The sequence below is a fragment of the Mandrillus leucophaeus genome, unplaced genomic scaffold (genome assembly GCF_000951045.1).
Source record: "Mandrillus leucophaeus isolate KB7577 unplaced genomic scaffold, Mleu.le_1.0 Scaffold221, whole genome shotgun sequence".
Lineage (NCBI taxonomy): Eukaryota > Metazoa > Chordata > Mammalia > Primates > Cercopithecidae > Mandrillus > Mandrillus leucophaeus.
Window position 1 is genome coordinate 1,879,292 of NW_012102266.1, and position 19,367 is coordinate 1,898,658.

General features: G+C 34.3%; 1 protein-coding gene across 1 annotated transcript in view; it reads left to right on the forward strand.

The window, feature by feature from the left end:
• FBN2 (fibrillin 2) overlaps positions 1-19,367 on the forward strand; it is a 285,975-nt gene that overhangs the window by 96,986 nt on the left and 169,622 nt on the right. Inside the window, exon 7 of the mRNA XM_011981192.1 lies at positions 7,752-7,877. Within this exon, the coding sequence (XP_011836582.1) occupies positions 7,752-7,877 (126 nt within the window). The remainder of the gene's footprint in view (positions 1-7,751; positions 7,878-19,367) is intronic.

Here is a 19,367-nt window from a genome sequence, read left to right on the forward strand (position 1 = left end):
GCAAAGTGGGATCCTCCGATTCGTGGGTTGCACAGTTCCGTGGCAAAAACAGTTTCCCAGGCTGGGTAGCACACTCACTCATAGCTTTCCTTGGCTGCAGGGAGGGGTTCCCCATCCCCGTGTGACTCTCAGGTGGGCCACCACACCACACTGCTCATCCTTCTCTCTGGATCACGCCAGCCTTCTAGTCATCTTTGATGAAAGAACCTGGATACCTTGGTTGCGGCTGAAGGATTCACATGCTTAGTATGTGTTTTCTGATGGGAGCCTCTGAGCGGCGCTACTTCTAGTCAGCCATCTTGGCCCCACATTTTATTTTAAACTGTTGTCATGCTAACGTTCTGGACTTAAGCAGTGTCAGAAAAGTGTGCCCTCCTAGGGTGCTGTGAAGTCAGTCATATAAATTCTTGATGGCTTTAATATTGAGAGCCATTTGAGTTTTAGCCCTTGTGTGTAATCCGCATTTAATCTCCTACTTTCTTCCATTTTATACACTGAAGGACCAAAGTTAACTCATATAGGACTTAAAATTTAAGCTATCATAAAACGAGTGAATTAAAAATGTTAAAAGTATCATTAAGCCCTTTTCCAATAATATTTATGAACTTTAAATATATCACAAATTGCCATGTGCATATGATGTATAATTTTCTTACAAAGTTTCTTCTTTTTTTTGTCTTTAGTCTCATGAACCTACCCTAATTAGGAGTGACATTTTGCTTAAGATTACTACTTGGCTTTGGATCTTTTAGGTTTTCAAATGAACAGGGTGCTCCTGAAATTTTTTAAAATATATTAAAAGTAAACTGGCATAATTATTAATTTGTGCCATGTGATATTTAGGGATTAGGCTTTTAAACTACTTTAAATGCTTGCAGAAGAAAATTGCTTGTCATCTCTTGCTTTATCATTGATGGTAGTAACATTGATGCCAAGCCCCTGCTCCATTCCAGGTAATGTGAAATGCACAGGAATTCACATATTTGACACGGGCCCTAGCTAGGACACAGGATAAGGTCATGAATAAATAAATAGCAAGACAGACCCTAAATCAATTTCTGCAAAACAAATGCTGGTGTGTGTTCTTTTCGTATGGCGTTAGTGTACCAGAAACATAATTTCTTTAGTCTGACTGCATGTAAGAAGAGTAGAGGAGTTTAGTTTAATCTCGGCTGAAATCAGGCATATGTTGCTAGCTCCTTAAATGTCGAATGAGCAGAAGACGCCCTGAGTAGAAAGTTATTTCTAAGCCTTCTACATAGCCAAAGTAAAAAGGAAATTGGCTATTATCTGATTTATTTGTTTAGAATAAATTATTAAAGATAGTTACAGCCAAAACAAATTCATCTTGGCTGCCTACATTAACCAAGTTAACGAGATCATTATAAAGTCTAACTTTAACTCATGCTGTATTAACACAAGCTATTCCTATACAATTAAAAAACTTTACTTAAAGCAAACTCAATTATAGAAACTCCTATTTAAAGATAGCAGAATATTCATCTTCTTCTAACCTCACAAAAAACTAACATGAAAATGAATAATAAAGAACAACACATCATTCTGAAATAAAATCCTGGAACAAAAACAATGATGAGCATATGCAGCTGTTGGGAAGTCACTGGGACAGAGAGGGTTTTCTAAGCATTTACTCTGAGTATCATAATCCTGAAAGGTATTTGAACCTACTAAGAGCAGAGAGCTAGGGTTGTGGATGTTCTATTGGAGAGGAGGAGATGTTCCCATAATAGACAGATCTACTTCAGACCCTCACAGTAACAGAGGGTAATGGAAGGAGAAACTGTAGGGGCAAGCCATTTCTGAATATTCTCCACCCAGTCTTCCAGACACTGCTTGAGTGAAGTACAGGAGGGTGGAAGGACAAAGAGGAAGTATGGACCACTAGCATGCCATCTGTAAATATAAGTGTCACACCACAAACTGACAAGTTGAAAATTGATGCTCAAGGGAAGAAAAAAGTTGGGGGAGGAGTTTGGTGACAAACTGAGGACTATGCCTTGCAGAAGTTTCAAACCAATGCATTTCCTTTGAGCCTTCCCCACTCTGCATTTCAGCAGGAAATGGCTGCATTGAGAGATGAATAATAAAGAGAAAGGCCTGCATATAAAAACTGGAAAAAAAAAAACATAAGCAAAAGGCAGGTATGAACATGCTTCAAAGAATTACTACCCAAATAAATGCAAAGTTTATATACTTCTCTCTTATCTCAAGGAAATTAAAAACAATGATGCTCTGTGGAACATCAATAGGGAGGCCAGAGTGGATGCCAAGAAGCCAGTTATAAAGTTCCTGCAGTAGTCCAGGTGCTATTTGATGGAGGCTGAGACTGGGTAGTAGCAAAGGAAAGATTTGAGATATTCTTAGAAAGTAAGCAGTTGTTGCTGATGAGGTGATATGACATAAGTGAGAGGAACATGCCAAGTTTCTCTCTTAGGCTTCTGATTTTAACAGCTGGAACATGATGGTAGCATTTGTTGAGATAAGATCGAGATAGAACCATGGTCTATTCTTATTACAATTTCAGGGTCCTGCAGATATCAAGTTATCAATATATACTTGTTTTGATGATCATTTTAACGTTTGAATTTTGTGTATCATACATGAGTAGATATTCAGCCAGAATCAGGCCATATTAAATGATTGCGAGGACACCCCATATGTCTCAGATTCCAAATAGAAATAGACCTATTCTTTAGTTGTGCTGTCCTTAAAGTTAGACATTTGTTTTCATAGAAATAAAATATTATGTGTTAATATCTACAGAGTATATAAATAAGAATTCCTGTTTACTAATGGAAATAATAGGCATTGGGGACTCCAAATGTAGGGAGGCTGAGAGGAGGGATGAGGTCTGAAAAATTACTTACTGAGTACCTATTGAGTTTTCACTATTTGGATAATGGGTTAAGTAGAAGCCCAAACCTTACCATTATGCAATATATTCACTTAACAAACCCACACTTGTATCCCTGAAACTATAAAAATTAAAAAGAAAAAACAAATTCAATGTAAAAAAATTAAAATTAGAAATGGATCTAATTTGGTAACAAGAAAAGTTAAAAAACACACTATGAAATACAGTAGTAATTTCTATGTCTCCTGGTTCCTACACATATAAATTAAATGAACCATTTTTATATGCCTGTAATACTGCATGCACATAGTTTCCATATTTGGACATGAACTAAAAATAATATATCATCTAATAATAATTTATGTAATAAAATAAGTTTAATTTTTTAGAACAAATTTGCTTGGGGAATTTGGAGAATAAATGAGGTTATAAACTAGAATTATTTCTGCTTTGTTACATTGTTTTTAACCTTAATAGACATGGACTGACGTTATTGCATAAAGTATAAGTTTCAAAATATATAATTGTGTTCTCTAAAATTGTTACATGTGATTTGGAATAATTCAAAATTTAAAGAAATAGTAAGTTTTTGCCTGAATCGAAGGAATAAACCAAGATACATCTGTACAGTCTGGTCACTGGAGAATTAATCAATCATTAGTAGTTGCTTGTGATAGGACTTTGCAGATGTAGAAATTCTTGCATAGTTTGAAGGCTAGAAGCTTGCTTTTTTATAAAGAGCATATCTAGTTCCAAATTGGTTATTTCTTGGTTATTTCTATATGATTTCTTTTAAATTTTCTTTTTTATTTTAACTGCTAACTTGATCTAACTAAAAGAAGTTAATTCTACGTAACTGCAGAGTCTAGGAGACTTCAAAAATAAGGGTTTCGTTCTCCTTCTAAAAAAAATACTTTTTAGGCAGTTACAAAATAAATCCTATGATGTTGGATTGTTTTTCTTTTTGAAAAATCACTGAATCTACTACAGTCTGTATGCAGCATACAATTTTATGAATAATATTAAGGTTTTATAGACTTGGTCTCATTTTTCAGCTTTTACCATGATATTTTTTCTCTGATTTATCTGCCAGGAGAACAAGTTTCTAGAGCTCTTTTATACCACACTGTAATGAGAGTGGGAGTGTAGTACATTTAAAAATGAGGTTTAAGGCTGTGCGCAGTGGCTCACTCCTGTAATCCCAGCACTTTGGGAGGCCAAGGCGGGTGGATCACCTGAGGTCAGGAGTTCGAGGCCAACCTGACCAACATTGTGAAACCCTATCTCTGCTATAAGTACAACATTAGCTGGGTGAGGTGTCTCATACCTGTAATCCCAGCTACAGGCAGGAGAATCACTTGAACTGAGGAGGTGGAGGTTGCAGTGAGCCAAGATCGTGCCATTGCACTCCAACCTGGGCAACAAGAGCAAATATAATAATGTCTCAAAAAATAATACTAATAACAATAATAATGAGGTTTAAAATGTGCTGAATTAGAATGTTCAGTATATAGATTTCTTGCCATATAGTGTATTCATAGTTGATTTTTTGTTTACATCATGTATCCTTTAATAAGATACTGAAATCTACTTTAATTCAGTAAAAAATACTTTGGACTGTTGTAATTGGTTCAATAGATATAGCTAATAGGAGGAAGAAATAATTTGTAGGCTTGAATTCACTAATTTACACATGGAGATACACAGAACTTTTGAGCTTACCAAAAATTAATAGGGCAAATTGATATGTACTGACACAGAGATGTGTTCATGAAATATTTTATAATGAAGAAAAACAAGATGCAGAAAAACACATATACTGTGGTTTCATTCTTGTTAACTAAACAGACCACCATTCTGAATATGTGTGTGAATAAAAGTGAAAAGACAAAAGCAAATTTATATCAATGGTTATTTCTTTAATTTTCTATTTTCTGTATCTTTAACATTTGTTGCAATGAGATATGTTATTTTGTAATTAAGTATATAGCATTAATAAATCTATTATGTAAGCTTGTAAGTTTGAATAGATTGTAACAAATTTGTGTAAATTTATATATTTATTTTCATATACGGTGTTTATTATACAAATCGACTGGTTTTTTACTTGTATTTCCAAAAGCCACATTTTATAGTAATTGATTATCTCTATTGTTTGTTTTGTATTTTTTCATCATTATTTTATTGATTCCATTTACTTTGGGTTTAATTTGCTCTTCTTTTTAAAATATCTTAATATGGAAACTTAAATCACTGATTTAAGAAGTTTCTCTTTTTATACTATAAGCATTTTAATGCTATACATTTACGTCTAAGCACCATTTTAGCTGCGTCCTACAAATTTTGATATGGTGTATCTTCATTTTAAGTTAATTCAAAATATGTTCTAGTTTTCCATGTGATTTCTTCTTTGACCCGTGCATTATTTCAAAGTATGTTGCTTAAATTTCAGGTATTTGAGGTTGTTCCAGATTTTTTTCCTTTATTACCTTCCAGTTTAACTCTGTTGTGTTTGGGGAACATGTTTTGGATTATTTTAACTTTCTTTTACATTTAATGAACCTTTTACATGGCCTCAGAATATAGTCTTTCTTGATAAATATTCCGTGTGCACTTGATAAGAATGTGTGTTCTGCTTAAGTGAGGTGGAATATTTTATAAATGTCAACTAGGACAAGTTGGTTGAAAGTATGGTTCAAGTCTAATGTATCCCTGATGATTTTCAGTCTACTTATTCTTTTAGTTAAGAGAAGAATGTGGAAATTCCACATACTTGCAGGTTATTTATTTCTGTTTTCAATTTTATCTGCTGAAATTACCCTTGCTCCAGGTGTTTAATGCTTTATAATCATGCCTAGACAGCATTATCATATCTTCTTGATGAAATGACCCCTTTGTCATTATGCAATGTCCATTTTTATCTACACATAATATTGTTTGTTGTGATGAGTACTACTTGTAGTATTAACATAGCTATTCCAGATTTTTTTTTGATTGCGTTCTTAACATATCTTTTTCATCCCTTTACTTTTTAAGATATCAAAGTAGTTTTCTTGTAGGCAACCTAAAATGGGTCTTGCTTTTTAAAAATCTGACAGTCAGACTTTTTAATGGGATTTTTCGTACCACTGACATCTTATACAGTTATCAATTTTTTGTGTTTAAATCTGTCATTTATTATCTCATGTCTGTCTCACCTATTCTTTGTTCTCTTTTTCTGTTTGCCTGACTCTTAGATTAATAGTGTATATTCTTGTATTGCAATTTATCACCACAATTGGATTATTAACTATACTTCTGCTTATTTTTTTAGTGTTTATACGTATTTAACTTACTACATTCGAATAATATAATGCCACTTCACTTATAATGTAATAAATTTACAATAGTACCATTTATCTCTTCAATTTTTCGTGTTATTGTTGTTATGCTTTTTACTTCCATGTGTTATAACATCCAAAATTCATTATTGTTGTCGTTGCTTGGAAAAATCAATTCTGTTAAGGTTAATTAAAAAATTAGAAAATATACTTTATCAACACATTACCATTTCTACTGCTTTTCATTTTTTGTGTGTAGGTTAGAATTTTAATCTCACTTTTATTTTGCCTGAAGAACTTCCCTTTACATTTAAAGTCTGAAAATTCTTTATTAACGCTTCATGAATTTTATTATGTCAATACTAAGGATTTTTGTTCCTATGTGGATGAAATTAATAGGCAATTTAAAGGGTAGGATGATAATTTCAAGTCTAAAACTGAAATTTTAAATTTAGAGTAAGAGGACAACAATTCCAATATAAGAGTGTTCAAGGAATATAAATAGACAACTTTCACATGAGGAAATAAAAAAGCTAATAAGCATAGGAGCTAGTAATTAGAGAAATGAAAAGTAAAGTAATAATATTCCTGTACAATATTAGGCCAAAGAAAATTAGGATATTGGAGACCGGGCATGGTGGCTCACACCTGTAATCCCAGCATTTTGGGAGGCCAAGGTGGGCAGATCATCTGAGGTCGGGAGTTCGAGACCAGCCTGACCAACATGGAGAAACCCCGTCTCTACTAAAAACACAAAATTAGCCAGGCATGATGGTGCATGCCTGTATTCCCAGCTACTCAGGAAGGCTGCAGCAGGAGAATCGCTTGAACCCGGGAGGTGGAGGTAGCAGTGAGTCGAGATCACGCCACTGCACTCCAGTCTGGGCAATAAGAGCAAAACTCAGTCTAAAAAAAAAAAAAGAACATTAGGATATTGGATTGTAATATCATGTATTGGCAGGAAAGAAGAAATACAGGTGTCTTCATGAACCGTAGAGTTGTATAGACTGCTAGTGGTGTGAAGACTCCTGCAGGCATTCTGAAGGACCACTGAACACTATTCATATTAGTTACATGTATACCCTATGATCTAGTAATTCTGCTCTGGCTCTACAGCAAAATGGTAAAGAGTCTCCTTGAGTCCTCAAGGTCCATAGTCATTCAGCTCCACAAAAAAATGTAGTGGAGACATTCACTGTACCATTCACTGAGGTTTTGAGAAGTTAAACTAAGTGCCCATGATCAGGAGAGGAAACAGATTAAGAAGTGTTCTGCAGTCAACTGAAGGAACAGATTGTCCACATAACAGTATGGATGGATCTTAAAAACAAAATTCTAAAAGGAAAATTAAAAAACAAACTAAGATATATAACTTGATACCATTTACATGAAGTAAAACATATGCATACAAAGGTATTTTACTTCTCTAACCCCACTCTCTTGAGAAAAACTGAGTTTCTTAGAAGGAAGTTTATATAAGTTTTTATAGTAAAAAAAAAAGTATAGATATTCTGAAAACCAGTGTCATCTGTGTTTAAGTTGTTTTCTTCTTGCAGATGTTGATGAATGCCAGGCTATCCCAGGGATATGCCAAGGAGGAAACTGTATCAATACAGTGGGTTCTTTTGAATGCAGATGCCCTGCTGGTCACAAGCAGAGTGAAACTACTCAGAAATGTGAAGGTGAGTCTCTCTACTTTGGGAAACATGCCTAATTGTTGACTTTAATGCAAGAAAAACATGGCTTCATTTGAAATTTTGAAGACTATTGGTCACAATTAAAATTCTTTATCTACTACGAAAGCATAGGTTTAACCCTAGAGTAGTTTTGTATTTGTGTATTACAGCCTTAGTGGGTTTGATTTGAAAAGAGTCGATGAGCATTTGCATCTCCTTTGTTATCTCAGTTGTGTTGCAGTGACAATGGGAGTAATCCAACCATTTATGTTTCTCCTTAATGAAGTAGTTTTCCATTTCACTTATGAAGTTATTTCAAAAACGAAAATTGAGATAGAGATAAGAAGTCCAAGTGAAATACAGTATCATGTGTAAATGATGTGTTAGTAGTTGGCACCATGTCATATATTATAAAATGAAATATTCTAATTGGTATACTGAATATTGTTTGGCTACCAAATTTTTTAAAATGAATTATTGATTCAGGAATGGTTTGGGAATTACCACCACAAATATCTTAATAAAAAATAACTTGCTCAAATAAAGATATCAAAAAACCTAATACTTTCCTGCAATATTAAATATGGATTATAATATTGAAATGTAAGTTACATTAGCAGTCCTTAAATAGAATAAATTTACTTGTTATCTATATCTGTGATCAAAACCTGTATCATTTTTATCAAATTCAAGAAGTTTCTAAGTGCATGTAGCTTCAATGATCATGGATATTTAGAATAGTTTTGATGATTCTAGTAGTTTTGATATAATGTTTATCTTTTCAGTTACGTTACTTAAATAAATTTATTTCATCTAAGGTGGTTTTCTAAAGGCAATAGTGTGTAACTGTTCTCATTTTTTTGTGAAAAGCATTATCGTCAACTCAAATTAAGTCTTTTGCTCTTCCTCTTTCTAAAAGTAGTTTGAGTTACTGTTTGTTGATTGGTTGTAAACAGCTGCATTCATCTTTGTAAAAAAGAAAATGGGAAGCGGCAAAATCTAAAGTTTAATTGTGGAAGATAAACAGTAATATGAACTGTATTATTTCATAGGAGGTAGAATGTGGGTACGTATGCCATTGTTTCAACGCCAGAAACCGTAATCTTATAAATCCTTGGGACGTGTATTATCCTATGCTTTTTTTTTTTTCATTTGCCCTGGTTCATGTATACTAAGCTCCAAATTAATTGTTATAGTTATATACATTTTACATAATTACAGATTAATTTCATGCTCCCTCTAAGAAGAAGGTTTTTAAAAAGTAGTTGATTATTTTAAGGATCAAATAAATTCTCTGTGAAATTGTTTACAGGAATGCCCAAGTATCTTATACCACTTAAATACACTGTCGATAGTCAAAGTCAGCCTGTAGTGGGAAAGGTGAAAGTAACATTTGGAAGATGTGAAAAAATATCTGAATTACCTGAAGAAGGACAAACATTAGACCAAAAACTCAGGAATCTGCAGAAATTCTGGGTTATGCCGCTTTTTCCTGGCCACTTTTTGTATTTTTTTCTCCTGGCTTTTTATGACTTGATTGTGTTGCTTAAAATTTTCTCACTCCCTTTCACTTTTTACTTCTAGACTAATATCTAAACTAGATGTACTTGGAAACAAAGTTTGATTATAGATGAGAAGGCACAGTCACTGACTGATTATAGTAGTTGTGACATCTCTAATGCACATCAAACCATGTATTTCTTCTTAGTTAAAAATGGAATGAGGCTTTTCTATGTTACATTTCATCAAAGCAACATACAGAGCCAAGTCAGACATGGGAGAAAGACAGTGCAAGTCTTTATTCACCACTTGCCTATGTTCTTTAGGAAAGAGGGACATTGATAGCATGTAGGCACCACCCAAAGCCCTGAATCCAGTCGTGCCTTTCTTTACTTCCTGCCCAGGCAGCCAAATCCATTTAACCATTGCCCAGAAATAATTATGTGATTTAATATTTGGGATTGGTGGGGAATAGCAGAATTGGAAGAAGTAGTGATTAGAATTTGAAATATAAAGGTTTTATGAAGGCCTGACTTGTGTATAAGTCATATTTATTTAAATATCTCTTAAAAATGGCTATTTTCAATTTTCTTTGGGTAATACTGTTTCTTTATATAAAACAAGTGGTATTTGCTTATATAAAACTATTTAATGTAATCGGTAGTATAATACATCGGAAAAACTGTAAACAGTTGCCACACTTAGTGGCGAGTTTTGAATTGTCAGTTTTATGGATAATGTAGTATCTGTAAAAATCTTGCCATAAATGTAATGTTTGCTTTAAATAAAAATGTAACTATTGCAATTACTTTTGATCAGCTATCAAAGGTAAAATATTTTAATTTAATTTAATTTATTTTAATTTATTAATTTATATGCGAATATAAAACATAGTACTATTGGCAGATTTAAGATGATGTTCTTCCTGTTTTTACTGTAGCACGTTTCATACTTCTGTTCACACAGCAATGAAATTATCTTAAAAAACCTTTTTTGGTCTTTAAGTTACTAGGTCTGTTCAGAAATACGAAAAGTAAGTTCAGTATTTTGGATCTGAGTGATTAGGAAAATGGTGATATCCTTAACAAGAAACTGCAATTAGCTTATTAATCATTAAACATTATGTTATTGATATTGTGTGTGTGTATTTGTTTGTTAACTATCTCACTCCAACCCTTGAATAAGATCCTTGAGGGCAGAGCCTCTGTCTTTAGTACTGTATCCCAGAGCCTAGAACAGTTTAGTTGGCTCCAAATATATGTTTTAATTGGGAGTAGGATATATAATAAGTTAATTTATTTGACTTGGGCTGAAAGTCCAAATGCAAGGTAAAATTTGGGCCCAGAGTTAAAACTGAATTTGGAAAGAAGCTACTGGTCTTCCCCAAAGGAATTTTTGCTTCATCTTACCATTTTTCATTTTGTTAGTAATTTACTTTTGCTTTGGTTGCCATTGAAAGACCAAGAGCACATAAACATTTAAATGCAGTTTGAAATGGTTAGATCTTCTGTGTCATGGTTCCTCTTTGGTCACCTGCAGGTAGTGCTTCTGAGGTCAGGGACCTTTGCTTTTTAGCTGAAAGAAAGAAATGTCTTCTGCTCATTCACTGGGATGTCTTCTTAACAGAAATCTTATTCTGAAAGGCTTGTTCTGCCAAAAAAGTTAAGTTTGAGTATATATAGTTTTTGTTAAAAGTGTCATAATACTGGGGGCAGCATTCATCTCCTGACTTAATGTTTGAAACATATCTGTCATTATCTATCATGGAGGCTTATGTTGTTTCATTCTCCTGCGACTCTTTTTTTCCCCTCATATTCAGATATAGACAACTAGGTAAGCTGTAAATCTGAACTCAAAGCAGAAGGAAATACACACTTCTCCCTTTTCCTCTCTCTCTGTGTGTGTATGTGTGTATGTGGTGTGTTTGTGTGTGTGTGTGTGTGTGTGCGCTTTAAGGAGAACCAGTTATGTTCCCCCTTTGCTCAGTTAGGGTCCCGAATCTCAAAAACACCTCTCATGATGCTCCCTGCAGCCATGTTTATTTCTGCTGTGCCAGTTTGGTTCCCAAATCTAATTTCCTAATTCTCTATTACAGCGGGTAAAATGATTCTTTGGTGGAATAAACCATTTCTTCACATGCAAAGAGAAGGTTGTTTCAGTTAACTTCCTCTGTTCAAATATCCATTAATTTAAATATCCATTTAATTTAAATGAAGAAGGGAAGGAGAACACATCAGTATAATATGAAATGGTACATTAGAAGACGGCTCAGTGTTTTCCTTTTGTACAATAAATTATTTTCATTTGAATTTCAGTCCGTGTGGATAAAGCACAAGCAGGAGCCAGATGTCCTTGCGTGATCCCCTCTTCCAGACTATACCTTCGTTAACATTCCTTGAGCTAGTTATTCTTTCCTGGCTTACATGGGAGGCAGAAAAAGAGCATCATTGTATTGGAAAGTTTCCCTTCAATGGCTCTTTATGTGGCAGAGGGTTGTTTGCAATTTATTTTGAAGAGTTTTCAGCTTTGTTCCATTAACACAGCATTTTGTTGTTTGAGATTTGTGACAACACATATATTTATTTATGCTCATGAAACTCATAAAAGTTGTTGGCACAGTCTCCTCTGCTGCTCTTCCAACTCTGCTTAGATAAACCATGGAAAATAAACTTTCTGTACTAAACTGAAAAGTACTTGCTCTTAATCATATTAGGTAAAGTATATTAATTTTAAAATAAATAAAAAATAAATCCATTAACATTCTCAAGGGGAAAACTACACATTAAAATGGAGAGTGAAGCAAGGGGATTGCTAACACTGGAAACAGATAACACTTTTTGGGTCATACATTTATATACCATGAAAATCATCTTAACTTAATTTATAACACGGTAGTTAAAACATACGTATTCTCTGTCTCTTGAATAAGAAAGTCAGGGTGGCTACACTCAGACCTGCTTTCTGCCCCCATCACAAATAATTTATTCCTCACTTACCATATTGTATCTGAACTATTTTTTTTTTTTGCCTGACTCTGCCAGCAGGATATATGTACCAAAATAAAATTAATAAAAGCTGTATTAATTGAACATTTACTACAGTCTAGACAATATTTAAACTACTTTACATGGGTTATCTTATTAAATCTTCACCACAGAGCTGTGAGGTTAGTTACTATTATTAACTCACCTTAGAGATGAAAAAACTGAGGCACAAAAAGGCCAAGTAACTTTCTTAGGATTATATGGATGTGAAACAGCAGGGCCAGGATTCCAGTGTGCTAGGTTGACTCCAGAGCTTTTGCTCCTAGCCAGTGCTATTCAGCAAACAAAGGTGTTGGATGACCAGAACAAAGATACTGCTAACGTTTCCATAGTTGTTTTTTTTGTTTTGTTTTGTTTTTTAACTGGAGCTACTGGGTTTAAGAATCAAAGCCTTTTTTGACTTTTTCTTACTTGTGCTAAGCAGAAATGACACCACTCAGGGTTACCGTTTTCCTCTCTTCATGTAAATAGACAATTACTTGTAATCCGATGAAAGTTCTTTGCACTAAGGAATCGCTTTTTATGATACATTTATGTTGGGAGGCAGAGCATAGAGTAGTTTGGAAATTTAGTGCAGAGTCATTTGGAGAATATATATTAAGAGTTAAAATATGAAATGGAAATTTGAAGTATGTATGCTTTTATAAACTATTTGGAAAGGGCATACTAGCAGTGATATTTTTAGTCTGACTTTTAGAAGCCCATGCTGTGTTTCACAAATGGAAACGTCGCATCCAAGAAAGTGAGACCAGCGGGGAAGAGTGATAGGAACTCCAGAGGGGCAGCCAAACAGCAGCTCAGAGCTGACATACGAGGCAAAATGAGCACTTAGCACCTCCTAACATATTTATCAGAAGTTGCCAATCTAAACTATTTCAGTTTCTTCCCACAAATGGCGTGCACTAGTAAAACACATGTGTTAAGCATCTTGGACAGCACCTTAACAGTATTAGTTAACTAACAGCAATATTTCATGGGGAATTACTGAAGTGACATCACTCCTTTAATTTCAACCTAAACAAAGTGGTTTACATGGAAAGTGGCACGCATAGGTTTCTATAAAAGTCTAGACCAGAAAGAGATCTTTATTTGAGGCACAGTGGGTAACATCATTGTCATGAACAAGAAATCTGTGAAAAAATACATATTCCAAAAGAAAATTATTCAGCAAAAGGTAATCTTTGGCATGTGAAGACTGGCTTTGATTTGGATTGTGAATCTGGAGCAAAGTTTGAAATATCCAGATGACATTTTAACTTTTTAAAAATCAATTGTATTTTCAAACATGTTTATCCCAGTAACAAGAGGAAAATTATAGAGAAAAATTGCAATTTAAGTTTTCAGTAAAATTCAGGAAATAAATTTGGGGAGGGAAGAGAACATAGTGGCCAGCAATCTGAGACTTGGGACCCAAATGTCCATCTGTGCTCCTGCTGCACCCCATAAGAATTGTGTCATCTCAAGGAAATTAATGCCTGCATCTTTACAATAGGGATAATAATGGTCTTTTCTCCTTAAGGTTTTTATGCATAACATATAAAGCATCTGACACTTTGGGTCTTTGTTAAAGACAAGGATAGCAAACATTAATTGTGGAAGAGTTCTGATGTGTCATTTCAATGACGACTTTTAGTACAGTTTCTAATGTGGAACTAGGGTATCCATTAATTCCTGACTGGTCTCAACCTGTCTTTATTCCCCTGCTCCAGTTCCACCTAAATTATAGCAATGGAGAGTTAAGACCCAGAGGGCTTGATTTATTTAACATAAGACAGTGGTCAGGAAATTGCACTTTGATGGATTCAGGAAAAAAATCCCAAATGTTGAGAACCAATGTTGTTTCCCCATTGCCATTGTATGTTTAAATTCTTTTTTAAAAATTATGAAAAAGAAAAGCATGGTAAAGTAATTCACATGATTCTTGCAATTCAGTGTCTGCTAAAGATGACTGGAAAAATTGAGAGCCTCCAAAACATCTTTCTCAGAGACATAAAATTAGATGTGTGTTAATGATAGGAAAACCTATTCTACCCTGAATGAAAGGATCAGATGAACATTTTGCTGAACTTTGGCATTAGAGGAAAAAGGTATCTGCAGTGTTACCTCCCTTTCACTTACTAAATAATTACTCAATACATTTTTATTTTGCTTAACATATAACAGCCATTTCATAGTGGAAATGAAAAAACAATAATTCAGGCCAAAATAAAATGCAAGTTCTATAATATTCATATGTATCTTTATATTCTGTTGACAAAATGAGGAAGAAAGAAGGAGAGGGACAGGGAAGAAGGGTAGGAGGAAGAGAGAGAAGGAGAGAGAGAGAGAGAGAGAGAACCTTTCTCCATCTCACAAATTACCTTGGCTCAATGCCTGAAAGAAATTAGTCTACTCTAAAGAAATTCTGCTATAGTCAAATAAAACTGTAACAAAACTTGAAATGTAATACCTAGATCCAAGACTGTAATTCTTGCCAGTGCTGTCACTTACTGCCCATATATATATATATATATATGTATATGTATACATATACACACACACTTTATTCACTGCCAGGCATTGAAAAATGTATGAAGGTCTGTAGAAAAATGTTATGGGCTATCATTTCTTTTAGATGCATCCTTGGGAGTATATTATGGCAGGATGTAAATAAACAAAGCTGTGATAATCCTTGAATTGCCTTTCTTTCTTAGTCCCAGACTAAATCTCCTTATCTTAATGCAAACTTTTCTTATTTTAATATAGTGTTTCTCATCCATACTTTGTCTTTACTTGATTTTAGTACAAATAATTATATTTTAAGAATAATATGAAGGATTCCGAGAATTTTAGTTCTAGTCACCTGCTGTATTGGTCACAAGGTTAGGTAAATGGTTTCTCCATGTGCCAGTAGTTGTTTTACCTGCTTCCACAAGACAGCTATTTAAAAGAGCCCTTATTTCAGAAGACATAAAATCAATATAAATAAACAAATTTAGTTATAGTATGAGACAGTTTCTTTTAATGTCATTTGGTTATTGAGTTGCTATGCTTTTATGTAAGCTTTAGTTTTCCTAGAGGGCTGTGGTTTCGTAGTTTACATATTACTGTGTATTTTCCAGTTTAATTATAAAACTATCTGCGGTATATTTTTGTCCCAGTCTAGCAGCAGCTAACATAGGACAAATGAAGGGTTGGGTTACAGGTTTGTGCCTTTTGGTGAATGGCAGAGGAGAATTTGGGCATTATTAACCAACAGCTGTATGCTATCAAATTAAATTTGCATGACTTGATTTAACTAGCCATATAGCTGGTGCTAATCTGAAGCATAAACATATTCTTCAGCTATAGGTTTCATCTTCCAAATTCTCAGAAATGCTACCGGGACTATGTGACTATAAACCAAAGCTTCGCTTTTCCCATTAGTAATAAAGTGTTATAATAATCTATTATGTCTTATTACATGGAAGAAAATTGCTTTTTGTGTTGTTCTTAACTGTTTTAAGGATTATGGTAAAATCCTCTTATGTTGCAAAATCAATATTAAGTATTTGAACGTTATAACAAGTTTGTAAAAGAGAGGGTCGTAAAAATGATTTATCTTTTAGTACTGCAGTCTAACTTCAAACTTGCATACTGACCATCATTTTCCAATCCTCTGATAGAGGAAGTAGGCCTTCTTTTAGAAAGTGGTTTCCCAGATAAGATCCTGACCTACGTTTGTTGTGTAAACCTCACCCAAATGCTCTGATTTCCAGTGTCATTTCTTTAAATTGGAGCAAACCCCTAACGTCTTTTTTTTGAGCCACCTAATATGGTTTGACTGTGTGTCCACCCAAATCTCATCATGAATTTTAATCCCCATAATCTCCACATGTTGAAGGAGGGACTTGGTGGAAGGTGATTGGATCATGGGGGTGGTTTCCTCCATGCTGTTCTCATGATAGTGAATGAGTTCTCACAAGACCTGGTGACTTTATAAGGCAGTTTTCCGTGCTCTTGCTCAGTCTCAGGCTTACTCGCCTGCTGCCATATAAAATGTGCCTCTTCTCCTTCCACCATGGTTGTAAGTTTCCTGAGGTCTTCCCAGCAGTGCAGAACTAGGAGTCAATTAAACCTCTTTATAAATTACCTAGTCTCAGGCAGCTCTTTATAGCAGTGTGAAAACAGACTAATATAGCACCCTAAATGCAGGTCAAAATAAAATACTAGTTTTATTAAAACTTTTTTTTTTACTTATTACTATTAAAATAAAATTTATTTGTCCACAGACCACCTAAAATCATCTAGCCAGTCACTAAATGCAGTCTTTCTAGATTCAAACACTAAATGCAGTCCTTCTAGATCAGGGCTCGCAAACTTTTCTCTGAAGAGCCAGATAGTAAATATTGTAGACTTTTCAGGTCATACTGTCTTTGTCACAAATAGACAACTCTGCCAGTGTAGTGCAAAATCAACCATAGACAATACAATGAATGAGTGACACTGTGTTCCAGTAAAACTTTACTGACAAAAACAGGCAGTGGGCTGCAGTTTTTCAACTCCTGTTCTTGATTTCGCTATTCTTACTCTGTATTTCAAATGGTCTCCATTTTACTTAATTTTACCACTATTTTCTCAATGACTGGCTAGTTGATTTTAAGTGGCCCATGGACCAATAGGTTTCATTTTAATAGTAATAAGCTATAAGAAAAAATTTTAAGAAAAAATATAACCAGTGCATCAAAACTATATGTTTTTGAATGTTATTCCTGAAAATATTATTGATTAGCCCAAAGTTCATGTTAAATTTTTTAAATGAGTATACGTGTAGAAATATATTAAGAGGGATGTAATTTAAGTGATTCAGGGTATCACAATAGGTATGGAGGTGAAGTTTTTAAATGATTGGAGTTTGGGACATATCATTGTAAGATTTATGATTATCATTATTATTACAGTAGTCCCCCTCATCTGCAGTTTCACTTTCTACAGTTTCAGATACCTGCTGTCAACCACAGTCCAAAAACCTTAACGGCGAATTCCAGAAATAATCCATATGTTTTAATGCGTGCCATTCTCAGTAAGGTAATAACATCTTGTGCTGGAAACGTATATCTTCCATTTGTCCAGCATGTCCATGCTGCAGACACTCCTTGCCTAGGAGTCACTCAGTAGCTACCTCAGTTATCAGATTCACTGACACAGTATCTTAGTGCTTGTATTCAAGTGACCCTTATTTTACTTAATAATGCCCCAAAGTGCTAGAGTAGTGATGGTAATGATTCAGATATACCAAAGAGAGTGTGTAAAGTGCCCCCTTTTAAATGAAAAGATGAAAGCTCTTGACTTAATAAGGCAAAAAAATCATATGCTAAAGTTACTAAGCTCTACAGTAAGAACAGATTTTTTTATCTGTGTAATTGCAAAGAGGGAAGAAGAAATTTGTGCTGGTTTTGATGTTGTACCTCCAACTGCAAAAGTTATGGCCACAGTACATGTTAAGCACTTATTTAAAAATGGAAAAAGCACTAAATTTGGGGTAGAAGACATGAACAGAAATGTGTTCCTGATTGACAGCAGTCAGGTTCAGTACCATGCATGGCTTCAGCCATCCATTGAGGGTCATGGAACATATCTCCCAGAGAAGGAGAGACTGCTGTATTAGAAAGCAATTGTAATTCTCAAAGTAAGTGTTGTCAAGCAGGAACTCAGGATCTTGTTATTTTTGCCAGAAAGTTCCAAAGGGAAAGGAATGACCCGCTAAGATAACCATAAATTTGGCTCTACTGTTTTACTTTGTATATCTACCTTACTTATTCCCAATTATCACCTCCTATTTTTTCTACTCTTCATTATATTACTTCTCTTTCTAATCTTCTCTACTATTGTCTATACTGCTGTTAAAACCTGGGCATTCCTAAAATCAGAAGACATGAAATTCTCTCAACATTATCAAAATCATTTCAGATTGTTCTATATTTATGAGTTTGTCTACCTGTATACTTCATGGGATATGAGTCAGTGTGGCACTTGAAGAGAAGTTCGTGCTATTGCAATCAGTGTTTTGTTTTATTTATTTATTTATTTATTTTTGAGACAGGGTTTCACTCTGTCGCCTAGACCTGGAGTGCAGTGGCGGGATCTCAGCTCACTGCAACCTCCACCTCCCAGACTCAAGCGATTTTCCTGCCTCAGCCTCCCGAGTAGCTGGGAATATAGGCCTGTGCCTCTACACCCAGCTAGTTTTTGTGATTTTAGTAGAGATGGGGTTTCACCATGTTGGCCATGCTGGCCTTGAACTCCTGACCTCAAATGATCCACTCACCTTGGCCTCCCAAAGTGCTGGGATTACAAGTGTGAGCCACCGCGCTGGCCTGTATTTTATTTTTTCAATATGATTTTGCAAGAGAAAACATATAAGCAACTACTGCTATAGGCTTAGACATAAATAGGTTCTGTTTTAGACATGAACGTGAACAGGAAAGGAAGTGCTTTAAACATAGTGCTATGTTTGTAATGTGAATGTAAAACAATAATGAAGTAAGCCAAATATAACTAAAAAGTAAAGACTTAAATTTTAAAAAGATAGAATAATAAATGTACAATAATACAGCATAAGGGAATTCTTTTATGTTCAAAATCCAGAAATTATAAAAGAAAATAACTGATATATTCAACTACATAAAAGTTTTAAAAAAATGAAAAATGAAAAAACTTCTACTGGCAAAGACATCAGAAAGAATATCTAAAGAAAAATGCCAAAGAGAAAATATTTGCAAGTAACATTGAAGGCAAAGGGCTAAATTAAAGGCAAACACCTAGGAATAGGTAAGAAAATGGCTAACACCTAATAGAAAAATGACCGAAATATTAGAAGGTAACACACAGGAAAGGAAATATAATAATTTTTAAAAGTGTTTTAAATGATATGTGAAAAAAGTCTCAGAGGTTGCTTTCTTGTTTTGTTGAATTCTAAGTACAACAGATTTGT